The following is a 27,942-nucleotide window of genomic DNA, read 5'->3' on the forward strand; positions in this document are numbered from 1 at the left end:
GTGAAAATATAGACCTACAAGCTTGAACTATTGGCCATTCTTTCTATTTTAGTCGAATCTAAAAAAAATCGACTGAAATTGTTTTGTGTCAATTAGTTCATATATAAACTATACAGCTTTTAGCCAGACCATTTTCCCAATTGTTCTTTATGCAGGATGGCTTTCATGTGTGTTATGAAGTTAGCATGGATCCACAAATTAATATTAATTATGATAAATTATGATGAATAATAATATTATGAATGTAAATGTAAATATTACATAATAAAGATTTTGCACGTTGCAGAGCTCAACGTGTTCATAACAAAGAAGCCAAAATGTGGCAATTTCATAACCAAAAGTGAATGATAATGTCAATATTGTAATATCCTTTATATGCTTTCTACTTTATTATTACTATAATACATTATATACAGAGTGAATGTCATTACCATCAAAGGATCTTGAAGTCACCAAACAAAAAGTATAATCAATATTACAACAGAACAACAGTGACAAAGACAATTGGAGTAGCAGGACTTACAAAAGCCTCTCTCACAACCTAAATGAAAGAGAATGCAGCTAATTTCATAGCTCCGTTATGGTTTGTAATTTTCACAAGCAATAATGGTGAAAGCTATGAAAGGAACACGAGCATGATTGCTGCATGTGCTGCAGTAAAATCAAGTGCTAATAGCATTTAATACCTACGATACAACAAACAAAAACATAATAATAAAGAAAGTTGATGTTTGTAATCATCCAAACTGGTTGCTGATTACATGGGGCCTGAAATCATAGGCCTACAGTCTGATCTAAGCATCTCAGCAAGGTAAAACCTTCATTTCAATGTCTTCATTCTGGAGTCAGCCAGAGAGAGGCACATTGAGATACTGGCCTCGTCTGGCCAACGTTCAGTTGCTGAGTTCTGACATGGTACTCCTCACCATGTCTTTCTGGAACAGGCTATGTCTTGTAGAACGCTTTTGGTTTGGGGCTGACAAATAAAAACAGAATTTGAGGTGAGGGAACAGAAGATCATGGCAGCAAAATAAAATAATGATAAGGTTGTGGCTCCTGAACCGGTGCTCAATTTCTGAGAGCTGGCTAACCGTTGACCCAGATGAATGCTCTGACCTCACGCCGAACCCATACGCCATACCTAAACCCAACCATCTCGAACTAACCTAGTGCCTAAAACAACCATTTTGTCCTTATACCTAGTGTAACAGTACTAATTAACAGTAATTAGGTCATCTATAATAATAATAAATATAATAATAATAATGTTTTGGCTACTCAAGAGCCCATACCCAAGGTCAAGGGCATAATCACATTTTGGTCCTGGTGTGCGTGCGTGCGTGCGTGCGTGCGTGCGTGCGTGCATGCGTGTGTGTGTGCGTGCGTGCGTGAGTATTACCATTAGACCTGGCAATAGTACTCACTTTTTGCATTTGCAGAACTGATGCCTGTGGTGCCTCCGTGTCATCCTCCCCCGTTGCTAAAAAGAGGGAGAGAGATAAAAAGAGTAAGAGTCAGAGAGAGAGAAAGAGAAAGTGCAAATATATTGTGACAGAAAGAGTTAACAAAAGCAAGACAGCAAGACAAAGAGAGACACAAGAGAGAGAGAATCTGACATAGAAATGAATGATGACAAAGATTTTTACACACCTGCCTGTGACGTCGCATGAGGATGACAGTGAGGATGAGGATTAGGATGATGATGGCGGTGACACCGACTATGGTCAGATACAGCCAAATGTCCACTGGGGCTCTCTCTGTGTACAACAGAGACAAATAGTCAAGTATAAATTATGTAGTTGACATAATTTCATGAGATACAGTATTATTTGGTTAAGGTTAGGTTAAATTCCTAAAAAGAAGAACTTAGAAATATAACTTATGAATACTTATTCGGGCAAGTGTGTGTGTGTGTGTGTGTGTGTGTGTGTGTGTGTGTGGACAAGGAAATACTACTTTGAGGGGACCTCATGTCCCCACAAAGACAGTACAATCCTTGCACACTACCTTGTGGGTACTTATTAATACGTCCCCATAAGGTCTTTAGGGGTTAGGTTAAGGGTTAGGGTTAGGGTTAGGATTTAGGGTTAGGGTTAAAATGAATGGAATGTCCCCATAAAGATAGTAGACTATGAGTAATGTCCCCACAAAGTAGCAAATGCAAACCTGTGTGTGTGTGTGTGTGTGTGTGTGTGTGTGTGTGTGTGTGTGTGTGTGTGTGTGTGCAGAATAAGTTGTAGGGTTTTTTTCTGATGAAATGTCCTTGAAATAGTCCCTTGAAATTCTACAGTATTAAAACTGTGACCACAGCTGCGTTCCGTGTCTCACTTCCTGTGCCTACCACTTCCATCCTGTGTACTTACCGATCTTGAGCATGATATCGGCTGATGTCAGCACCGTTTTGTTCCTAACGAGTTCACACCTCCACCTCCCGCCGTCTCCTTCGCTCACCGCCGCGATGGTGAAGATAGCGTGGGGCTGGGGGCTGGAGGTTATCACTGGTGCTTGGTTCGGTGGCTGCCATTTCACTTGTAGGTCAGAGGCCAAGGCGTGTCCAAGGCTGCAGGTCAGGTTGACCTGTTGGCCCACTGTTACTGTTAGCCCTGTATCTCGGGGCTGTGGGGAGGAGGAGACTAGGGAAGGAGGACAGAAGAAGGAAGGAAGGGAAGAATGGTCAAAGTTTGTGTTACCCTTTATCCATATCCATATCAGAAGTATAAATAATTCACAGGTACCATGACAACGCAGCATGACAGAAATGTGGCTTCCCCACAAGGCTACGGTATATGAACATCTGGAAGTGGGAGCTGGATGAGAAATTCTCACCACGTCTGTGCCCTTGAGAAAAGCACTGAACCCCGGCTGTGCAGCTACTGTATGCCTGCTTAATGTCCAGCAGTTTCACATGTACTCTCACTGACTGTACTAGGCAGTTCCCAAGGTGAGTGCATGGCAAGTACTGTACTGTATGCACAAACATACAAATCTCCCTTTTTCTGTTAATAGCCCCAAACACAAACTGCTTCTTAGTGCAAGAATGTGTTCATAATCGGCTGGGTTAAATACGAGTTAAAGGGAGGGAAAGGAATGAGTGAAGTAGTATATTATAAAAGACACAAAGGAGCACAAAGAATCCAATTATAATTCACTGTGCCGCTGCACTCCTCTGGTAGAATAGAGGCTCATTATTTGGTATTAAAACAAATGGAGGCAGACAAGTGTATTAGCCACTGAATTAGACACATGTCCCAACAGGGACACAGTTCCCAATAAAACCTCACAACAGGGAGAGAGAAGGAAACTGGCCAGGCACGACAGAACAGAACTGAAGAGATTATCATCTCCTACTGTACTTGCGCCGAATGGCAATGAGAACCAGGGCGGGGGAGTAAAATAAAGAGGTTGTAGTAGTAAACAGAGAGCAAAACAAACGGATATCAAAAGACATCCATCTTGTCTGTGTTTTATCCAGGGTTCAATTTGATGAAGGGGGTCCATTCCTCTGCTTTTTAATACCCCCCACCCCAGTCATTGTTTTGCCAGTGGACATGTTTTATTCCTGCTGCTGGTCAGACTGAAATAAATGTATTAATTTATTTTTTGGAACTGTAGACTGTCTGATATGCTTGATAAAAAGAAACTAAAATATGTCAAGCACATTAACCTTGGTGCCCTATTTTGGGTCAGGGTGAGGGTTAAATGTGTTAAAACATCCCTATTTTCTTAAAAATACTCGCGGCATGGTGCAATGCGTTGTTGCATTGGCTATTTTTGCTATTTGTGGAACAACAAAGTATAGGCCTTAAGTGGTTAAGAAAATATCACCCCCTTTATTGTCCCTCGTTTCATCTGATATGATATCACAGAACGACAGAGTGGCTCCGACTTACTCTTTAACACCTCCATGTACACACTCCTCTTCAGGGTGGTGCCATTTCTAAACTCCAGGGCACAGGTATAGGTTCCTCTGTCGGCCTCCATTGCTTTCTTCTGTGACAGGGATAGATCCCTTTTCTGGGGGTCTTTGTCCACCAGCATCATGGTGCTGTCACGATCCAGCCTCCAGGTGGGGGGACCGTCCCTCTCTAGCGAGAAGGAGAAGAGCGTCTGAGGAACACCAGAGAGGGGGGCGAAGCTCCAGGTGCCTCCCTTGAGGCCCTTTGCCTTGAGGAGTTCCCAGGAGATGCGCTGAGGAATGGAGCAGGGGATGCTGAGAGGGGAGGACACAAGGGCGTAAAGAGGAGCCGAGGGGCCTGGGGAGAGGTCTGAAGATAAGAAATGAATTGAGGGAAGGAAGAGGGGAGAAAAAACACAGTAGGTGTGAGCCAGGTGTTAACCAGGACTGCCAACAAGTCTGAGCTACCATGTGAATGTGAAACTGCACACACACACACACACACACACACACACACACACACACACACACACACACACACACACACACACACACACACACACACACACACACACACACACACACACACACACACACACACATACACACACACACACTTTGGGCCCCAGCAAAGTTCTACTTCTTCCCTCTAGGGGCACCCCTAAACATATGCACACTTAATGTATGCATGCCTACATGCAGACAGGCATGCCTTTTTAGAGACAGACGCACACAAACACAAACCCTGATGATTTCTCAAAGCGGCTCACCTACAACGGTGACACAGGATTTGCCGCTGGCTTTTATGTCATTATGTGTTACATGTACTTCACAGGTCCAATCTCCATGGTCTTGACTGACGGCAATGCTGCGTACATTTGGTTGTTGCTTGGTCTGTCCGTGGGGACCCACCCACCGTATCTTGGGCTTTGCTCCCCCCTGTACTTCACAGTTCAGAGACAGACTCTCCCCGACTAGCACAGTGCTGTTTGGGCTCACAGTCACTAACACGGAAAACGGTGGAAATGGAGAGAAGTAAAATGTGTAAGTACAGTAAGTAAGTTTAGAAGAAAAAGTAAATTAAATTGAATGTATTTATAGTGCAATGAAATACAGCACAGACGTTCATTTCCATTGTAATTTATCTATATACAGTATGTGTTTGATAATGTTTGTTTCAAGGTGGACATATCGTAGGCTAATGCCAAAAGCATACATTTCATATTTGAAGGTAACTGTCTGAACTTGTCACTTTGTGATTATTCTTACTTTTGAGAAGCTGATATTTTGATTCTTTTATTATTGACCTCTGGCTGTTCATCACTTCACAAGTGAAGGTTTTGAAATCATCTGGTTTGAGGTCTTTGATGATCATGGAGAGGTCTTTCAAGGACCCAGACACTCTGTCTTTCCATCTCCCGTCTGCATTGCAGGAACAAAAACAGACATGATAAATCTATTTGAAGGCTTTTTTAATCACAATTATTATTATTATCTATACAGTAGGTACTGTAGGCCTATGTAAGGTCTAATCTTCTGCAAAAGCAAATGCTCAATATCTCTTTTTCAAATTAAACTATTCTATACATAATAGATTCCCTATACCGTTTGAATCTAAACAACAGCTACATATGTGAATAATGTAATGCTTACCCTTTGCTGGAGGTGTCCAAGTTTCAAAGTTATTATTGCGAGTGAGCAATTTGTTGTTTGAATCATCATCAATGGTCCAGTAGACATATCCCTTGGCATCGCCTGCTTGTCTGGCCATTGGAAGCGTTACTGTCCCTCCCACCTGACCATACACCATCACCACCTCAGTCCCTAGATAAAAAGACAACATAACATAAACCCTATAGTTAGTTTAAAAATATGTTTTTTGATAGGACAGTAGACTGAGTGGGGAAAGAGACAGGGAGTGACACGCAGCAAAGGTAGTCGGGATCGGGACTTGAACCAGCGACATGTGGTATGCCCCTGGACCGGCAGACCAATGGGTGCCCAAAACCAGTTGACCCAGGTCCCCCAGGGATCCATACTAGGTCTCTTCGTGGAAAATACACACACACACACACACACACACACACACTGGGATTTAAAACTGAATAGATAGATATGTCAATACATGCCATTTATCCTTTTATATTGGACTTGACATTTGTTCAGCTGGCATGAAAAATATTTATTGAAAGCATTCTCTGGCACGGTAATCTACCTGTTGCTGCAGGAATAAGGACCATGAGGATGGGGAAACATCGGATAAAATCCTTCATTTTGCACCACTCTGAAAAACACAGTTATTGAAGAATTATTGGTATATTACAGACAACCAGGATCATATTTCATATCTATGAACAGTATATAATCTCTAACTAATACAATGATATTATATCGTTTTGTCAATAAGCAGAAACATTTGCCTTTTTGTTTGAATGCCATGTTAGATTGAGATACATTTTCTCTATTTGAGTCTCTTGAGAGAACAAGCCTTGCCTAATGCTGCCGGCACACGTCACAGGAGTCAGGAGACACACACAGGATGAGGTTTGTGGTGGTCTCGGATTCAGAGAGATTTTCAAAGCAAAAAAAAGAAGAAGGGAAGAGCTTTGAGAGAGACGAGGAGGACGTGGTGGGCTTAAGATGAAAGGAGAGAAAGAAGAAGTGAGAAGGTAGAGAGAGAGAGAGATTGAGGGAAAGCATATACACTGGGGTTGTGGTGGGCCCTGATTTCGCGAGGTGTAGATTTTTATCCCAATCCCCAACAGTACCGCCACTCCTCCACCTCTCTGTCTTTCACACCCCCTCTCTTCCTCTGCTGTTCCACGAAAGGCGGATTTCTCCACGCTTGATGAGAGAGAGAACAACCACAGCGCCAGCAGCACACCTAGAGTGTGGTTATAAGGTACATGTTTATCTCTCTCTCTCTCTCTCTCTCTCTCTCTTATCCCCTCTCTCTCTCTCTGTCTCTCCTGTGCAGTTTTTCTCTCTTTCTATTCCCTTCCTTCTGTCGCTTTGTTCTGTGTTGTGTACAATTTGTTTTGATTTTGACAAGAAAAAAAACAACATCTTTTGTTGATAGATTTCTTTGTCGACACGTCCATATCGATGTTGGTGTCCAATAAAAGTGGGAACAGGCTGATTACAGATAAGGACACTTCAGTTGCATCCCAAAGGCCTCGCCAAGTAGTTAGAGTAGACCACGGATGGAGGTCACCTGAGTCCAAGGTGGCACTGTATTTCAAAATTCATATAAAAACGGACTGTCTCATATCATATTCCTCAGTTTTTTCCCCATGGGGAAAAACGGGCATAGGGTTCTTGCGTTTGGTGCTTTTAACTTATTTGCATTTGAGCATTGAACAGAATTATGACTTTTCACGCCAGTGTGTGTAAGGATTATTCAGAACAGAATATTGAGTGCTGAATTATTATTTCTGCATCGATTTTGTTTGCAACTGTATAATGATTAAGATTACATACAGTACATACGTATCCATAATGGGTTGTGTTACTGTATATTTAATGAATATAATGCTGTAAATATGCTGAATAGTCAAGGTTCACTGCTCAAAGCTGATGACAACACATCAAGTGATGTGGTACACTTAGAACAAGTGTACCACCTCCTTATACTATTTCACTTTATTTTGAATCTTGTTTCCCCAGTTCGTTATGGGGGGCAAAACGAGGAACCTTTGATAACCAGAAGGCCTCTAATAAATCAAAGTTACGGTAGTCCCTGAAATAACTGTTTACAACCTTACCAACACATGAACATTATGTTGTAATTTTCAACATTGCACAAATTTGCGTGGAAGCGCTTTTCATGATATCTGATGGGATTTAATAAATTCTGTGTAAACAGTATGTACTATATTGTGGGTAAAAAGCGTTACAATTGAAATTCAGAGTAGACAATTTTAACAAAAACAAAATACAAGGGAGAGATCCGATAGAGAGTTTGACTGTGTTCGAAGCAACAGACAGGAGAACACATCACACACACCTGCCGAGCTAACCCAGAAAAGCAGATGATCTTCTGTGGTTGGGGCGGAGGTTCAACAGCCAGCTACTGTATGGGGTGGGAAGAGGTGAGAGAACGGAAGAGAGTCAAGAAGGCAAAAGAAGCATACAGCACACTGTCACAGTGTCACAGGGTGACAATCCTATTTATTTAGCCAGGTACTGGGTCCGATTTGAAGAATATTATTTTGTTGAACGTTGAGCATTTTATATCCCCATGTTGACAATTTTCAACCACAACAGGTACTAAATGAAATGAAAGTAAAAAAAGAAAAAGAAAAAGAGAGGTCTCTCTCTCTCTCTACAGAATGAATATTGACCCAGAAGTATTTCTTCAGTTTTCTTGCTGATACCAAACCAAAGGATAAAACACCAAGGCAGCTCATCTGCAAAAATAGGCTTTATTTCTTGGGTAGTTCATTTGTAAAGTAGAACATTCCTACTTCATCTTGCCCTGACAAGGTCCAGTGATGGCCAAGATACATTGGTTTTTAATGTTCTGTTCATGAACTCTCCACGAAAAAAACTGTCTGGTTTAGTATACTACACTGTACCATACTGGTGGCGGCGTTGTGGAGTTAAAGCTGCCGCCTGGGAAGCGGAATCCCGGCTCCCTCTGGGCTAGTGTCAAAAGTGTCTTTGAGCAAGACACTAAGGGCTGTATTTTGATTGTCTTAACATACTGTCTTCAATCACCAAACCTTTCGTCGGAGAGTTTCGACTTTCCGATGTGCAGCTTTCCGAACTCTAATTTCAGGAGCGCCTGGCGTCATTTTGTAGTTGAACCGGACCTTTTCGATGAATAGTTCGGTGGTCGGAGACTATATGGACAGCCAGGCCTTTAAGTTAAGCTATAAGAGCTGGTACTTAAGACAATAAAAATAGAGCCATAAGCCCTTAATTGCTCCCGATGAGCAGGTAGGTGCCTTGCATGGTTTCCTCTGCCATCGTCGTCATATGAAAATGACTGTGAATGTTATGCACATTGTAAAGCGCTTTAGATAAAGGCGCTGTGTGTAAATGCACCATTTACTACTAATAGATCTTCAACTGTTGAGATTCAACCACTTAAACCCAACAGATATACGTTATTCCCTCTACAACATTTTTGGTGAAAAAGAAGATATACAAGCTCTCAGCGCTTCACGTTGCGAGCTTGTAGATCTGCAATTTTCACCAAATGTTCACCCTAGCCAGAAAGAGGACGCTATTACGGTTCATGAGGCTAAATGCAACTGTAAATGTAAATATGCTATACAAATAAAATGTCCTTGCCTTGCCTGAACAAATAAATGTGTAACGCTGACATATGGAACTGTAGGTTCAGCTTGCTCTTACCAGTAAAGCGTGAATTGGACTGAATGTTATGTCCTTTTGTATTTTCAGTGTAATTATGAAGCACGTAGACCATATAGGTCCTACAAATTAGGTAAGCTTTTCATAAGACATAAGCAATTGCAGCGTAGCAGTTTTGCAGCGTACTGGCCTGGGTATGGTTGTTAGTAGGTTTTGAGTGTGTTGCACACAAATTAAGATTAATAGAGTTGTATGATTGTGGGCATACTGCAGATTTAAGACTAGACTACTAAAAAGGAAAGGGAGAGAAGTAGAGCTATCTCCTGTGGTATAGGCTACCTAATGAAACCTTTCTATTGATACAATGCGGCAGTGGCCCAGGGGTAGAGTCATTAGCGCCATTAGAACACGTAGGCCCGAAAGGTTCCCAGTTCGATCCCGGGCTCCCCCAGAGTTAGTGTCGAAGAGTCCTTGAGCAAGACTCTGAACCCCTAGTTGCTCCCAGTGAGCAGGTTGGTGGCTTGCATGGTTTCCTCTGCCATCGGTGTATGAATGTGTGTGTGAATGGGTGAATGTAATGCACAATCTCTGTAAAGCGCCTTGGGTAAAGGCGCTATATAAATGCACCATTTAATGCAAAATATTCAATGCTAATTCAAATCTCTCCTGTCGTATAATATATACTGTATGCAGAGTATATTGTTTGAGAGGTAGGTTGTTTGTGTAAAGCAGACTCTTTTTGTGAATTTCATTGTGAATTATGTAAACTAAAACATTGCGCAGCGAGAACGACATCAAACATGGAATGACAAGAGAATTTTAACTATTTTCAAACTATTCTTTTTTTATTAAACGTAGAAGAAAGTCTTGAGGACCGCAACATGTGATCAGTTTAAAATAATCACTTTTTGGTTTAGTTCAATGTTGTTATCACCACAAGCAATGATGAGCTTAATTAATTGTATTGAATTACATTTAGCCTGAAATAACACTTCAAAGGCAATACTGTCTCAAAATATGGACTGAAATAACTTAATTGACTGTTGACTGAGAAAAAGTGTGAAAATCTGATTGAATGTTATTATAATGCTCATTTTCACCTTTAAATCACTGTAAATTATTATTTCCATACAGTGTTGTTGATATAGTATATGAATAACACTAAATTTAACACAATAAGCCATTCACTTAATAACAGAATAGATGCTTCAGAATACATTCATAATTAAAGCGAGTAGCGACAACACTGGGCTGTGTAACTTATAGAGGTTGATAAACATCCGTAAGTGTACATTATACAAATAATGATTACAAGCTTTTAAATAATTATGATTAATAAGCTTGATTATAATAGCTAAAAATACATTTAATATGAGCATAATAAGAAGACATCATCATATACTATACCTTATACTTACTTTAGATGGTATCTGTAGTTGAGTGTCCCGTACGCTGCAGCTATCAGGAAGTGTTGAATCTTCACAGAACTAAATCTTTTAAAGGACTGTTGCACCTCCTTCAGAACTGATTGGTCTGAAAAGAAACAGACAGTTATCGGTCAAACCCACAATCAAATGTATGACCTTGTGATTGGCTGCTGACAGAGAAATAGGGTGGGATTCCTTAATAACAAGATTGTCCTTCTGTTTTAAGCTGATTAAGCTATTAGTTAAACCGATTGTTCATATTTTTGTGATTCAAGCTGTTATTAATGAGTTACAGTGAGACTTATACAATATTTAATGAAGAGATAATAAAAGCTATAACTCTGGCAATGTAGTTATGCTATTGTATTAGTCTGGGATTATTTTAATATTTTCTTTTCCTTTGCCAATGTATCAACCTGACAACTAATTTAATATACGCAACTGTGTAAAATAATCTCTTATTATCATACATTAAATTAACCAACGGTCTCTGTAGATTTGTTATCTACCTCTAGCACATTCTAAATAAGATATGTCCGGCTTACAGGCCTAATTTATTGTTGCTGCTCCGTTGATTTTTATTTCCCCAGTGATATAACTACTGCAGCGATTAATGTGTCAGAATTCAAGACATGAACTAAGGCTAAGTCATGTCAGTGTGTAATAGTAAATGGATATGTTTCAAAACAGACAAACATAGATAATCTCTGCCACTGTTTAAGTTAAAATAAGTTAATTTGGTCAAAAGGTCTCACTGAAATTCAAAAAGTGCAATGAGTGACAATATTACGGAAATACATATCTGTTTAATGCAAAGTGTAGTCGGATATAACCAGTGAACCACAAACAGCAGCAATACATTTTCAATTAATTTAAGATTCCACATTTAACCCTAACCCTTATTAGCCAAGGTTTCTGGCAATTTGCCCCAGGGTACTTAAGATGAATATAATGGACAGAACAGATTAGCTACTGTATGCGCCTTACTCCAGCGTGCCATGGTATACAATTATCCTTTACGGTACAGAACAAAATGTAAATATCACTGTTAGAAAAACTCTGCAAATGAACAAACAGTAGGTGCAGAGCCCATAAAGTAACAGGTGCCAAGATAGAAATGTCTTACAGTGCATTTTTGCATCTTTTCTATAGACAGCCTTTATTTACTGTAACTTCAAACTGTTGTTAATTGAAAGATTGCTTTTTTGATTAATTACTATACTTGATGAACATCAGATCAAGAGAGAACGCCTACAAATATTGTCAAAATGTCATGTCTATAAATATCGTTTTAGAATTATGAACTAAAATTGGTGGCAAATGCAGTGTGGACACAAGCGATACACGGCAGCATAAACTGCCTCAGGACTCTAGCAGCAAGATTAATGACATGCTAAAAGTGTAAACTCTAAAGACGCACTTACTAAAGTTTATATTAATTTATTAAAAACATATTTTTAAAGAAAAATACAACACATAAACTTCAGTCCATAAACCAGAATTGCATTGTACATTCAAATTAATTCATCTCCATATAAGGGGAAACATAAGGGCATTTGTGCCATTATTTTCCCGAAGATTGTTGCGAGGAAAAAGTTGAGATAATAGCCATTTTGGTACTGAAAACAACTTTGTACTGTGGTTGAAAATGATACAAATATATTTTAAAGTAATCAAATTATCTCGCGGCACCCATGGACTGCCATCGCGGCACCCCAGGGTGCCCCGTCACCCACTTTGAAAACCCCGGGTCTAGAATGCCAACATTTAGTTTGAACCTTTTTGTCTTTCTTTGAAGGAGTAGTTCACCCCCAAAATGACTTTTTCTATTGATTACTCACACCATGGAGACTTAAAGTTTTTTTGGGGTGAACTAATCCTTTAAACTGACTGTGACTGACAAATGACTGTGCTTGAATGTACCCCTGTGTGATACATATATCTGCATGCGAAGAAGACAAACGAAAAGAAGGTGTCGAGCCCAGGGCCTTCTCTTATGCACCTGCCTACCTACAGTCAGGTGTTAAAAAGCTGCTTAAAATATATAAAAAGTGGAATCTGCCTTTCACTTGTAGCCTATGTCAGCATCTGTGCACAGTATACGTGTAGGTAATGCAAGCCTGACTTCTATCTCTGTAATACTCTGCCCATACGGCATCGGTCGTGTGTCTGTTGTATTACCAATTTCCAATTAGTTATTTAGCAGACGCTCTGAATCCAGAGCGATTAACAGTAATCAAGGTAAACACAACTGCAATAGAAATAGTAATCGAGGATCATAGGTAAACCAAGAACCTATCATCAGTCTAAACAGTATAATATCCAAAAAGAAATCATCTGTACATTGAAACTATACAAACTATAGGATGCCAGGTCAACAAATAAACCTGGCATCTGTCTACATACCATGTATCTACATTTTAACCTTTGCATAAGCCCGCAAGGTCATCGAGTGCTACGGCAACTGCTACGGGATGAAGTGGAGTCTGAAGAGGCGATTCTTTAGATTACAGACTACCGACAATGAAACGCAGACAATGAAACGCCTCAGATAAGATTGAGGCACATTTCAAGGTGACAACTGTAAAGAACTAGGAGCTGAAAGGAGCTAAACACAATGAATCACAGCAGACACTATTGCTACTCCAAGGACAGACTTGAGTGCATCTCAGCAACAGAGAAAGCAAGTTCTCTAAAGTAGTTTCAAAGCGAATGCTTCGAGACTACTTGTCATTTTCATGCATCTTGATGGTCCAGCAGTTAACATGTTCGCCTCGGACCCCACATGTGCCTGTGGCTGGTCTAGCACTGAATCCCACCAGTGCCTTCGGCCTGTGACCACAAGGTTCTTCTCAAAACATTCTCAATGTCTCGATAAAGAAAACATGCCAAGAAACAAGGACCAACCACTGACGTACAGTACCATAATTGATTCCCCGGGAAGTGAATTATTCTGAACATGGGATCAATGAATATGATTTTGAGCATATTACAGTACAGAAACACTGTGCTGAGGTGAACCACAACAAGGACCAAACAAACATCTTTGCTCTCGCCTCATCTGACTCGCTGAGGTTTTCTTCCCCTTTCATGCATTCTTCTCTGCTCGGCTCTGTTCTGCCATGAAGGAGACCAAACTCTGTCTCTACTTCCTCTGGTCTTGACATGAAATGGGCCTTTGCGTGTGCTTTTCTTCTTGGCAGCACCACCTGCGTTTCTAATGATCACCTGAGTGTGCAGTTGTTTTGAATGCAAACTTCTCTCTAAAGAGCAAATCTTCTCATTTGTAATTAGCTACGGATTTAACAGTGACAATCATTTGTTGAGTTGACAAATGCTGATTTGGGAATAGTTTGTTTCTATGGCCCTGGGGCAGACTGTTCTCAAGCAAGATATCACTTATACAATTAACTAGCAAGTGAATGAGAATTAAATTGATTCATTAATTAATCAAACTAGATTAAACTAGATCGGTGGGGAATGATGCAAATTGGGAATGCATGCCCAACACAGTTATGCAATACCCCTTGTAACCGTTGTCAGAGTTGTACCCGTTGGGATACAACACAGGGACATGGCTCACTCATTGGAGGTAGTATTTCTTATATCTTCAACGGGGGTCCGGGACCCCTAGGGGGTCCTCAGAGTTACTACAGGGGGCCACCGTGTCTTTGTGTGATAGGATAATTCTTTTAGATTCACAACTTGAACCCTCACATCCCCGATCTACAAGCTATCAACGCCTCGCAGTGCTAGGCTTTGAGAGCTTGTAGATCGACTATTTTTGGCAAATAGGTTGGGTGTGGAGGTAAAAAAAGAGCAGACCAAGTAACGAGTGATAGGTCTAGGTTTACAACGTATCAACAATTTAAGTGATTAAATGTCTGAAAAAACACATTATCACGAATCCAACATCAACTGATGACAGTGCTGTCAAACAAGTCTATGAATCTACCTATGAAATCGATGAAAATCAGAGAGGGGGTCCTTCCTTCATCTATCTCTCAGTTAAGGGGTCCTAGGCCTGAAAACATTGAAGACCCCTTCTATGTCATCAAGTTGATCAAACCTAGCCTGGCCCCAGAGACCATAGATAGACCCTGCCCACTCCAGTGGACTGCTTCACGCTTCAGTCTGATAATCAGGCCATAGAGCAAACCCAGAAGGAAGGTGTACTTAGGGGAGTATGGACTGGGTGAGCAACCACACCTCATTTTAATTCCATGGGCGCTAAATGGGCACAAAATCATTTGTTATAGACAGTGTGGGCTCTGAGGGTAAAAGTGACAACTGCGCTGCGTTGGTTGGAAAATAGAAATGAGATAGCAACTGTGTGCCCGTCAGACGATAGGGCCCTTAGTCTTGTAAATATAAACGACTTAAAATTAGCGATGACATACTATCTAACTAGACTACCTAAGGTACTGCCGCTAATAACAACCTACCGTAGTTCAGTTGGACTCATGCCCACGCTGAACCCATGCCAGTCTACTCTGGAAGAGGGTCTCCTCATTTGTGGTCCTTACTACTTCCTTTTTTTTCTTGGCAGTTTTTCCTCTCCTAATTAAGGGTCTAAGAAAAAGAGATTGTTTGTTTCCTTAGTTAAAATGTGAGCCTGTAAGCCCTGTGAGCCCTACAGCGATTAGAGATAAACTTGACTTGATTCTAATTTTACATTTCGATGTGAATGTGTTTAAATTGTAACAACAAAGAACAGTGGGGGCATGGCCCCAAATCTATGAAAAATAACAAAAAAGGTTTCTTTGTTCTTCCTCAGGCAATATTGTATTGCCTGAGGAAGAACCTTCTTTTAAAACGCATTGACTTCTGCTGCGTGTTTGACATCCTCTTACAGTTCCTTAGTGCTTACGGTATACAGTATACTCTGCTACTGTATATCCCTATGATTTCTTTTCTGCTTTCAAAGATCTAACTTTTTATTTTTTCATAGTTTTTCAATGTTTAACTTGCCAATGTGACGTCTATTACTATGAACTAAGATTTTTCCTGCTCACTTTTACTACTTTGTTGGTGCAGCCGAATTTACCCGTTCTAAAATGCAGAGCGAGAGAGCATGAGTGAAGCTCTAATGTTCTAATCTAATCTGATCAAATGAGCACATTATATGTATATACTGCTGAGCAAGAGCAGAGTGCTGGATATATGTTCATGAAATATCTTTTTCATGATTGATTCAGAAGAGTTTATGGAAAAGTTATGAAAGTTTGACATCTTTCTGTTCAGATTGTATTTGAATTAACTCATCAACCAGTAAAATAAATTAACTGCCTGCACGTAGCTGACTGTGGGAAATGCATATAGTATATTGAGTTTGTCAGGAAAGCCAGCAGCAAATGGGATATACTGGAACGTCTCTGGTTGTTTGCAGTATGGAGCAATTGTTTTGCAAGTATGTTTCACCAAGTCAGTCAGTCAGTCAGTCAATCAGTCAGTCAGTCAGTCAGTCAGTCAGTCAGTCAGTCAGTCAGTCAGTCAGGCAGGCAGGTAGGCAGTGAATTACTTGATTGACTTTTAAAGACTGCCTCCCCAGGATTCAACAAACTAAGCGATTTGCCCCTTGAAAAAAGTGAATGTCAAAAGTAATTTAAAAAAAAAGAAAGAAAGCCATTTAATACACGTCTGCAAGAATTGCCTTCTTAAAATCTATTGGATGATGTGCGCCCAGAACTATTTGTTTAATCCTTTAAATTTCTGATTGTATTCTTCTCTTCTCACAGGAATCTTACATCTGTAGTTTCACAGAAAATAACATTACCCCTGCGTCTGTCCCGTTTGTTATGGCCCCACACCTGTCTTTCTGCAACTGCCATAAGTTGTAACTAGCAATACACGCACGCACGCACACACGCACGCACGCACGCACGCACGCGCACGCACGCACACACACACACACAGACACACACACACACACACACACACACACACAGACACACGCACACAAGGTTAGGGGTTGAATGATAAATATGCATGGTGCTGCTGCAATTACTGAATCATGATGGAGCAAGAAACGCACAATTTGTTTTGCTTTTTTAAATATTTAAATACTGAAGAGTTTCATATCCATGCCTGACAACACAATTTCTTGAAGCGGTTAATATTTGTCCAGCTGCAATATAACACTCAAATTATAGTGTCAATCAACTAAGGATTATGTTAAGTTAGATATATTAATAGAAACTGCTATGAATTATATTGATATAGGCCCTATAGGTAATTACTCGTTTTGCATGTTCAACATTATTTCATTGAGCATTTCTGCATGTTTGTAGTTCTAGTTAAAGCTAGATCCCGTTGAGACTACCAAGCATGTGATTCCATAATCTATTATTAACCAAGCAAGCGACACAAATATAGTTAGCTATGTAGCTTCAAAGCCGTGGCATCTTGCTGCTGTACCTTAATCATATTTGAGTTGCATCAAAAACTGTTTTTCACCATTTCTCTTTTGTTTGTTTTCCAGCTCTTTTATTTACAGAGGACAAATCCTAACTCTTATGACCTACAGACAGTCTCTGTAATGTTATTTGTTAAATGGAATATTATCCAAAAAGTGAGTTTTAAATACAGTATATTGCAAAATAGCAAACCACAGCTAACATATATATATAATATATATACTGACTGTATACAGCACATATCCTACCAATGAAACCAATGAATGTCCGATATCTGTCTGACATACACGCATTCAGACATCACTGATACTAAACAGTGCCCAAATTTGGAGATAACTGACATCACTGATACCGCCGCCTGTACTGCGCATGCGTCCCCGCCATGGTAACAGCCACATGCTGAAACAGTGCCCAAATTTGGAGACTGATATGTCTGGGTTCTCCAACATCCTTTATATACTGCACATAATAACGAAGCACGCACGCACGCACGCACGCACGCACACACACACACACACACACACACACACACACACACACACATTTTTCTTAGTATTTTAGCTTTTAGGGATTTGCTTTTAATTAAAAAAGTTAGTTGACATTATTATTATTTTCATTAGGTTGGCAAAACATGCTCAGTATAATGGCACATTCGCCTAAAGGGATAATTGCAAATAAATCTGTCACTTAGAATTTGACCGTGCCCTCTGTCGCACTCGCAGAATATAAAAACACATTTTGTTTTGTTCTGGCTGCTATTTCTGTGGAAAATACCTGAAAGCGAGGACTCCCTCATTAGTCAGACAACCAGTGAGGTGTCGTGTACCTAATCGCGTCATTACCGAAAGAGGAAAAACACAGATAGTGTGGGCCAGAAGAGAGAACAAGAAGATATCTCCCACTTTCTTTCAGTTTGTCCTTCCATGCACATACAGTAGGCTATAATCTCTCTCAGCATGCACATTCTCCATTTCTCTCTTGCTTTGTCAGCTAATGGTCACTTCTAGTAGGGAAACGTGGTGTGTAAACTGAGAACAACACTGTAGTGCAGAAAACAACAAGAGGAAGCCTGGGGACTTGCTCAGAGAAACAACAGGGAAAGTATCTAAGCTAGTTTCTGTCTGTCTGTTAGTACAGTATGTTGTCTCTTCAATTTCCCCGTTTAGAAATGGGCCTAAATAAGAAAATGTTGAAATGTCAGTGGAAAACAGGCTGTTGAGAATCACAGACAAAATGACATTCTGCAAGATGATTGTGAAAATGCTTTTCTCTGTCATATGGGAAACTTCACGCAAGCCAAGGCCCTTTGAAACCGGAGGGTTTTGTAAGTGTACACGAGCGTAGAACAACTCTGTTATCTATCTCTCCCACTCTTTCGCTCTGCCTCCATCATCTGTACACATACTGCTCTAATGGAAATGTCCTTCACTGGCTTGTTGTTAGGCTGCCGCATAATCACGCTGTCGAAGTGGAAATGTATACATGAAAAGCTGTAGGGACATTTATCTGAATAAGACACACACACACACACACACACACACACACACACACACACACACACAGTCAGTGGTGACGATAGGCATTTGTTGTATGTTTGTGCATCAACAGTCTACGTCATTTATGAGCGTTCCGCTCCTACATCTGGCTTTGTCTGTTTGTACATATGTCCCGCCCCATCCCACACTGGCCAAGCTTTGCGGGAAGCTTAATAATTAACTCATAAATAGCACTGCTCACTCCACATAAATTGCCCTTACAGTATCTATCTTATAAATTCAATGTGTGTCTATGTGTGTATGTCTGTCTGTCCCAGGCATAATTTGGGCACCGCCTGACTGTTTGACTTCAAAATTGCAGTGTGTGTGTGACCTGAGGGTGTGCAGGGCTGAGTAACAAATGGATCGGACCAACGGTTGTCCAGAACCGAAAAACCATGGATGTCTGTTTCTGTCTGTCCGCGTGTGTGGAGCACTGGAGAACACACTGAATTTCACTGTGCTTGGGGGGAATGTAGGCATCGGCTTCCCCGATTGGCCATTCTGACCCAATGGCTTCATGGATTGGCCCATGCTCCCCCTCTCCCTTTTTTTTCTGTATTTGATGTTATGCTTTTTCTGCTTTTGAAACTATTATCCTAGATAAGGTACTATGTTCTATCCGTCTGTCTTTCAATGTTATATGAGATACTTAAAGTGTGGTTCCTGTGGAAATAAGCTGTGGCTTTCTAGGATCTCCTTTTAGTTGACCTTGTACCAGTGATTTGTACTATCATGAAACTGTACTTTTTTCTATTGCAAACTTCTAATAAATTCTTTAATCAATCAACAACAAAAAAAAGCCCGCCTTGGGAACCAGAGCCCCTGGTTGTCCCTGGTTCGATTCCAGGCCAGGGTAGCAATGTCGATGTGTTGTCCCTGAGCAAGACTCTTTAACCCCTAATTGCTCACGCACTCCTTGTGGGCAGCGAATCAGCTGGGTTGGGCTGAAAATACTGAATTTCCCTTGTGGCAGAAAATACGTATCTAATCTATGATCTATGATGGCCAACTGGATATAAATTATTTCATAACATTTCATGCTGAAGATGCATCATTGAGTAAGTTTCAACATCACAAGATCCAGTGCGGGACAATGACCATAACAATGCATTGTCCATGCCATCTCCTCTCTCTGCCATGTTATTTTCTGTCTCTACACTGTGGGAATTAAGTCGGAAATGTCCTGAAAATATACCATAGAAAATGGTACAATAACACTGGGGCTGAGGTCTTATCAGAAAATGACATAAGTTTACCAGCGTAAAAATGCCAACCCGAGTGGAAACACAAGAGGGAAGAGTCAAATAGCATTTTAACTATCTCAGTTTCTCTTTGAATGATGACTGCAATGTGCGGCATGTGTGTGTGTGTGTGTGTGTGTGTGTGTGTGTGTGTGTGTGTGTGTGTGTGTGTGTGTGTGTGTGTGTGTGTGTGTGTGTGTGTGAAAGAGAGAAAGAGAGAGAGAGAGTCAGTAAATGAGAGAAATGATGTGGATCTTTATGAAACTGTGAGAAAGGGAACCCTAGTGTTTCATATGAATATTATACATCATTTTGAGAAGAGGAAACACCTGCTTCAGTTTCAGACACAAACTGGTCAGATTTAGTACAAATACACGTCTGTAGACACCTGCGCAAGATACGTTGCTGGGCAACAAACCAATACATAGAATCAAATCGCTGACATGTGGGGTGCAAACAACAGGTGGTAGTGATCAAATAGCAGATGGTTGTCATTTAATGACAAGCATGGCCAGTCAGATTGTAAAGCAAAACACGTCATGACAATTCAATATAAATAGCAGGTAAATTGGCAAAAAAAGAGAGTGCAAATAAAAGGGCTTGTCACAAAATCTACACACAATCTCACATAAATACCCCAAACTACTGTATACAGTATCAGCCCTATCTCACACACTTTCCCAAAGTTATAAACTATCACACACACCACGGTAATCTCACACACGTAAACCAAATGTATAAACGATCACATATACAGGTGGGCAACCACCTCTTATTGATCTACAAGGTGATCAGATTGGGTTATTAACGTGATCAATTGAGTTGATAAAAAAAAATCTTACCTTTATTATTAAATGATTGATTATTGAAGTTTTATTATGCAATTATTGATTTATCTTGTATTATTCTAATTAGCAGCCTATATATTTAGACTACTGTCTGGTAGTGGGTGATCACGGCAGCCTTGGAAAATGTTTAAGTGATCATGTGCCCTAAAGGTTGCCCCATCCCTGCATATAAACGATCACATAATCTCACACACGTACAATATCAAACATATTAATTATTTTGCCTGCCCTTGCCTCATTTGTCTTGACAGTCTGGTCTTTGTTCTCTGCAGTGTTATAAACAGTTTTGTATTTCAGTTAAAGGATAATTAATATAACATTGCTGAAAATCTCACTGAGTGATACTGCAGGGAGCATACATTTCAGTTTAATGAATTGATTTAAATCTACTTTGTACAGTGACTTGGCGAATTCTAATCCTTATGAGCAAATATTTAATGAAATACTGACTATAGAGTACATTTCAATGAGAAATTCAATTACAGCGAAGGAGGCTGGGACTTAATGTAATATAGCCTATAGGGAAAAAATGCTCTTTCAACGACTTCCCTCTACGTATTCAAAGAAAAGTTGAGAAACACTGAATAACATTAACATGTCAGTATTAACATGTCTGCTGTAAAAAGACAAAGAGAAAAAAAGACTCCTGTTTAGTTGTTTTGGGGGTATTTGTCACAGCACACATTATGTGAAATGTGTACACTGCATCCTCCTAGCTATTAGGAGCAGTGGATGAGCAGTTAAGGGCTGAGGGTATTGCTGAGGGACACTGGATGGACCAGGGGGCGACCTGGTGACCTTCTCATGATTACCAGATGGCCCCTCTACCCACTCACCTACAGCCGCCCTGAAGTCTTGTCTAATGACAGGGCAATGATACATTACAGTTGTTTAACAGTTTTCTGTAAAATGTATATTGCTATGTCAGTGGTTCTCAAACTTTTTCATATCAAGGAACCCCGAAATTATATGTATTTGGCCACAGACACCACTCTCAAAATATTACGTTCAAGGCACCCCCCAGTAGCAAAGATTTGAGTTACAAATGTTCGCTTTAAAAATATATATATCCAAAGATTTGTACAAATGTTAATGATTTTTCAAAAATAGCAGATCTTCAAACTCATAGTGCGACACTCTGTGCTGCGCTATGAGCTTGTATATCTGCTATTTTTGAATAGCTAAAGTAAAAAATAATGATTAGTTAAAATCTAAAGTGACACAGATGCTTTTCCAGTCTAAATGGGTAAAACTATTTTGTAATCGATGGCTTGGCAAATGGCATCTAAAGGTCGCAACATATTCTGACAGGATCGCAGACCAAAAAACGTAATTGAGGAATAACGTGTTAACAGAACAGATACGGCTTAACGCATGAATCCTACTGCAAAGCTCGTTGAGAACCATGGGTTTGATAAATTGTTCAAAATGTTCCAGTGCACACTGCTCAAGGACATGAAATGTGACCATCTTAACCACAGGAACCTTATAATCCCTATTCTGGGGCAAACATTCAGTGAAAATAGCCGATCGTGAAGAGATTTGGTGCCGAGGGAAAACAGGAGGGGGCCGAGGATAGATCCCTGGGCGATTCAGGTCAAACAGATTTATAGAATTTAAGTGAATAAAACCATTCCTTCTTATTAGCATCATGATATAAGGGTAATAATAATAATAACAACAACAACAACAACAACAACAAAGCATAACAGTAACAAAGACAAAAAAAACATAAAATGCTATAAAATAGTTATAAAGTGATAAAAATACAACAAAATAGTAATACATTCAATGAGTAAAATATTTGTTTAGCATTTTTGTTGCTCACACTATCGCATAGATAGAAAAAACGCTTAAAGGCCATACAGAACAAGAAGATGCAGTCTGCACCGACAACGTGTTTCAAGTTAAGAAGCTCCTTCTCAGTCGGCAAGAAGTTATCTAACCGATTTAAAAGGGTATAATACTGAGTTTTATGATCTAATATCAGTGGGCAGGTTGTTCTAAAGTCCAGCAGCATTAGCTCTCAATCTGCAGTGACCTTGGACCAGCCAGAAGGGTGCTGCCAGAGGAAGTTTCAATTCAAGAAAGATCAATAGGCCTATGAGCTTTAAAAGAATCCAGTAAAATCTTTTCCAAAACTAATGAGAGACCAATAAAGGTGGGGTCAGATTGCATGTTGTCCGGTATTCCGGTTAAAAGCCTGGCTGCTGCATTCTGGACCAATAACTTAAGGCTAGATGCGAAACATAATTCTCTCGATGAGCAGTTGTGTCGATGTACTCTGATACTACGGTACTCCAATACTACTGATGGTATACGTTATTGTGGATATCATGAAAAAAAATAAAACCTTAATTACACTTTGACCTTTTTTTTTTGCTATGCTTTTATTTATACTATGCCTAGCCTAGTATATGTAGGATATTGTCCCCGAGGGTGTCTTCTCATGGAAGCAAATGTGTCCATGGAGCACTGTACATTTAGATGCCAATTACAGACAGGTCACATGCATACAAGATTATTTGATCCCGAACATTTTCTCATTAAAAAAGAAAGGCTTCACAGTCCTCAGGGGATTGTTTAAAAATGGTGCTAGATGGAATATTTACAACTTTATTAGTGATGTTAAACTTATTGTGTTATGAGCGTTCTCAGAGATTAGCCTGCGGCAATACTGTGCACAAGGGTCCTTAATTAAATTCCTTCATAAGATCTTCAATACAAATATAGAAAATATTTAGTTTTGCAGGATTTGGGTAAGGCTGCAAACAAGTTTCACTTCCCAACATGAGGATTTCTTGCTAAATCCTCTTGGTGGGAAGTGAAAATGTCCCACTCTGATCATTTTCCATTGAAGTTTCTCTATTCAAAGAAGTGCAGTAAGATGTAGAAATGAACTTGGCTGGGAAAGGAGGACAGATTCTATATAAGCCATACAAACTGAAATGTTACTGTACATATATAAGCCATAACCTTGCCGAACCTTGCCGACAAACACATGAACTAGCGACCAATTTTGGGGCAAACAGTGCGTCACGTTTTGACATGCTGTAAAGATATTTGGTGTAGAGGGAAAAATGAGGGGACCCCTTGGGGACCGCGGTCAACAAAGTATGGGGTAAGTGGTTAACCTGAAAGTTTACCAGTTCCACACAGGAATAGCGCATTTTGCACTTTCTCGAGAACATACAGTACCGTACGCTAGAAACACTATCATGTTTCCTCATGTCTTGCAGTATTATCTTAGTTACACCTCAATGAGACCAAAGGCAAATGTATAAATGATATTCTATTCTACTCCACTCTTTTCCCCATCCTTGCAAGACTAGGGTATACTTAATAATGATCTCAGAGCATGTTGGGGCTGAGAGAGCACCTGCTAGCTCCAGTACGTGCTCGCTCTCTCTTCCGGTGCACTGGGATGTTATTAATTCTTAAAATACACTGGATATCTGTCTGTTCTGTGGTTCAGCACCTCCTGACTTCAGCCATTCCAATCCCAACATGTACAGACATTCAGTCACACACAATGGTTCAATGGAGTATAGTCAGTATTTTCCTTGGGCTTTAAACCTGATATCAGACTTCATAACGATTATCATTGATCGTTTGCCATTCAAAATATGTCCATGTATAACTCAATGGAAAGAGCGTGGTATAAACTCTTCCACAATAACATTTTATCACCCAATTCCTAAATTATATTCTTTAAAATTGACAGATGAGAAACAGGGACTGTTATTTAACAATATATAATGGTAAATGACAGCTACACCACCAGCTATACATCTATCCATTGAACATTTTGGATTCAGGAGTATGATACTGTATAGTAGATGCACTGAGAAAATTATATGCAATAGTATGTGCTGCTATGGGTACAAAATACACTACACCACTAAGATACCCATGTCCCTGTCAAACTACATCCAAAACGTCAGATGTCCACAATCACAACACCGGAGGCAGCTCCACTAATTATGTCCAACCCAGATTTGGCTCAAAAGGGGGTTAATGCCACACAAATGTGGAATGCCCTACTGATGGCCTACTCTCCTTTAAAACCTCTCTGAAAAGCCATTTACAGGTGGCTGCAACTCGAAGAACTGGTAAAAAGACAAAGCCTACCCATATGCCCCCTGACCCCCTTTGTTATTCCTGATTTGACTGTTATATGATGTTTTTTGCATAATACTGTTTATATTTTTCTGTCATTTAATGTCTCACTGAAATGAGTACAAAAAGACCAAATGTAAACAAGACAGTACTTTCTTGGGTTTAAATCCTATTAGACCTTGTATGTGAACTGTACTATCATGTGCAGCTTTTCCTATGCAGACTGCTATTAAAGAATTCAATCAATCAAACAATGCTTTGGAGATGCTTTCCAAAAGCCTCACACTGTATGCTTATAGATCCTATTAAATTGAAAAGCTTTATCTTGTAGCTCATCCTTTAAACATATTTCAAGCTTCCTGGCCTCTTTTTGTATTAATAACCAATATGTTTTATTAGCTTGTACTAGCTTCTACCGACTAATCTATGTGAACATTCAACATTCCAAAGATTACTACACGGTAATCATCACCTCATGCTTAAATAAACTCTCCTTTAGTATTTGTAAACACTTGTGTCAAGCATGACTTTTACGAATCTTATCAGGGCTGGTGGATATTGATGTTGCACAGCATGATAGAATATAAGAAATCTACTGCAGGCCTATAAAGTACATCTCAGTAAGTAGTAAGTCACAAATATTATAAATATATATGAATCCAGATTATTACTACTACTATCAGAATGCAGATGCACACATTCTTATTTAGAATATATTCAGCAGCCATAAATTGTCCTGAGTGACCACGGTAAAACGTGCACCTTTACGATAGGAATAGATTATGTGTTGCTAAATTTGAGATCATTTAGTATAACCAAAAGAGAGAGTGAAGAGAGAATACAACAATGTTAACTATTTAAAGTGTTTAATTCAGCTGTGAGTTATGGAGCCGTTATAGTTATTTCCCTTCCTGGCCTTGGATTATATTTGGTCCAATCTTTGCCTCCCGTGTCACTGCGGTCATCTGTCTTTCTGATGTGAACATAATGGAAGTATTAAAATCTCTTTTAAGAGAAATACATTTTTTTATTTTTAGATGCTACAAGTAATGTATTCAACCAGGGGCCTGCCCTGTAGTCAGTCAGCAGCACCTCAGGAACTCCACATACTGTAAACTGAAAACTAAACCAAGACCAGACAGAGTGACGTCTAGAAGACCAACATCAACAAGAATGACTCAAGTAAAAGTCAAGACACTCAAAACATCTAGTGTTATCTTAAATCAGTTTGACAAGAGGGGAGACAGCGGACATCTTTCCCCATTATTCAAAATAATGCTCTACCAAAGGTTTTGCAGAAATACATTACAGAGAGTCTGTTTGACCGAACCACAAAATGACCAGGTCTATCTTGATACTGTATTTTCACATCCCTGTGAGTGGATTATTCTTTGTTGATCTCAGGCATTAAAAACACAAATCTGAGTAGAAACACCTGGTCAAATTGCCTATATCAAAGACCCTAGGCGTCCCCTACTATTTTCCCTTTGCCAAAAATGTACAAACTCACAGCATGTCAAAACGTGATGCTGTTTTCACAGAATGTTTGCCTCCAAATTAGACGCTAGTTCATGTGTTTGTCGGCAAGGTTATGGGTTCTATGTGTAACGTTTCAGTTTGTTTGGCTTATATAGAATCTGTCAGTGGCAGATTTTGCAGTCAGTGGCAGATTTTGCAACTCCAAGTTCATTTCTACATCTTACTGCACTTCTTTGAATAGAGCAACTACGATGGAAAAGTATCAGAGTGGGACATTTTCACTTTCCACCAAAAGGATTTAGCTAGAAATCCTCATGTTGGGAAGTGAAACTTTTGTTTGCAGCCTTACCCAAATCCTGCAAACGAAATACTTTCAATATTTGTATTGAAGATCTTATGAAGGAATGTAATCTCAGGCATTACAAACACAAATCTGAGTAAAAAAAGACACCTAATATATACTGGGCCTTTCAAAATGGAGTCTCAACCACTAGAAATCTGTCCCTTCTTTAATGTTAGCATGGACAGTAGGCAACGGGAGCAAGAGTTCGCCCTGTGTTTGTGTAAACTACAGCACTATTTCAACACCCCCCAAAATATGGAGACGTATTTTAGTTCAATTCATTTTCTTAAGGAGAGCAAATTCCTTTTAACAACACAATGAAAATCAATGGAGCTAATACTGTATGCATAGCTAGCAGAACCATATACTGCAGGGAAAGGACTCATATGATAGCTGAATAATTTGTAGAATGATCTAAAAAAGAAGCAATCGGAGGATAGCTTATTTAAATATTGAATCATTTTGTCTATAGCCTATTATATAAATGAAAAACATTATCCTTACGTGCGAGATATATCAAACATCTACATCGGTATAACCCTTCTGAAGATGGTGTTACAGTGTATGAGCTCAGGACTCTGTTTCTAAATGTGATTAAATAACTCACAGACTATAGAACAGGAATATCTACATCTCTGGGAAATGCTGCACTGGGACTTAAATAACAAGTACTGTAGCATAGTAGCCTAAGGCAAATTATATCAATAATGTCTCTATTGCTAGAAACCACAGAAATACAATGAAAGACAAAGTACAGCAAATGAGATCCAGGACTGTTAACCTCTGTTCACTCTCTATGATGAGGTGAGCTTGTTGTGAGTCTGTATAGATGTAGAAGGTAACCACTGTGGTGACCACAACATTATGGAGCTACTCACCTGTGTGACGGCCTGACGGGAGATGTGTTCAGTGCGTGGATGAGTTCTGCTGTGGCATTCGTTGACTGTACACACTGTAGTCAGTTACACTGTCACACACACAGGCAGGAAGTTAGAGTGCAGTGATCCCATGGTGTGTGTGTGAGAGAGATATATTTCAACATCACACACGTACAGTACACACACACACACACACACACACACACACACACACACACACACACACACACACACACACACACACACACACACACACATAGCATGCACAAAAATACACATTACAAAGGCCTACAAGTGTGATATGCATAAATATGTACTGATGCTCACCTTCAACCACATCATATGTGTGGACATATATTACATTAGCATGTGGCGTGATTATTGTACACATAATATAAATCGATGAATATTTCATAATAGTCATGTATAAGTCATGTTC

The 27,942-nt window shown here is 39.7% G+C and overlaps 2 protein-coding genes across 2 annotated transcripts; both read right to left on the minus strand.

Moving 5' to 3' along the window:
- Positions 1-838: 838 nt before the first annotated feature.
- Positions 839-3,985, minus strand: LOC308304914 (uncharacterized protein). The gene is made up of 5 exons (XM_080749539.1): positions 3,891-3,985; positions 2,364-2,633; positions 1,651-1,757; positions 1,425-1,480; positions 839-976 (listed from the first exon to the last, which is right to left on the minus strand). The coding sequence occupies exons 1-5, from the start codon at positions 3,979-3,981 to the stop codon at positions 946-948; spliced, it is 555 nt and encodes a 184-aa protein (XP_080605665.1). The 5' UTR covers positions 3,982-3,985; the 3' UTR covers positions 839-945.
- Positions 3,986-4,037: 52 nt separating this feature from the next.
- On the minus strand, positions 4,038-27,561 carry LOC308299484 (T-cell surface glycoprotein CD4-like; the record flags this gene model as incomplete). The annotated part of the gene is made up of 9 exons (XM_080743263.1): positions 27,504-27,561; positions 10,633-10,747; positions 7,902-7,967; positions 6,111-6,179; positions 5,549-5,719; positions 5,165-5,317; positions 4,666-4,899; positions 4,165-4,265; positions 4,038-4,085 (listed from the first exon to the last, which is right to left on the minus strand). The coding sequence occupies exons 4-9, from the start codon at positions 6,166-6,168 to the stop codon at positions 4,038-4,040; spliced, it is 765 nt and encodes a 254-aa protein (XP_080599389.1). The 5' UTR covers positions 6,169-6,179; positions 7,902-7,967; positions 10,633-10,747; positions 27,504-27,561.
- Positions 27,562-27,942: the final 381 nt, after the last annotated feature.

The sequence above is a fragment of the Nannobrachium achirus genome, assembly GCF_963921795.1.
Source record: "Nannobrachium achirus genome assembly, chromosome: 2".
In the NCBI taxonomy this organism is placed as follows: domain Eukaryota; kingdom Metazoa; phylum Chordata; class Actinopteri; order Myctophiformes; family Myctophidae; genus Nannobrachium; species Nannobrachium achirus.

Excerpts from the sequence above, each read along its gene's own strand:
- LOC308304914 (XM_080749539.1), bottom strand. The coding sequence starts at position 3,981 with ATGGAGGCCGACAGAGGAACCTATACCTGTGCCCTGGAGTTTAGAAAT. Across the intron at positions 1,758-2,363 it reads CGATATCATGCTCAAGATCG|AGAGAGCCCCAGTGGACATT; the intron begins GTAAGTACACAG and ends TGTTGTACACAG. Across the intron at positions 1,481-1,650 it reads TCATGCGACGTCACAGGCAG|CAACGGGGGAGGATGACACG; the intron begins GTGTGTAAAAAT and ends CCCTCTTTTTAG.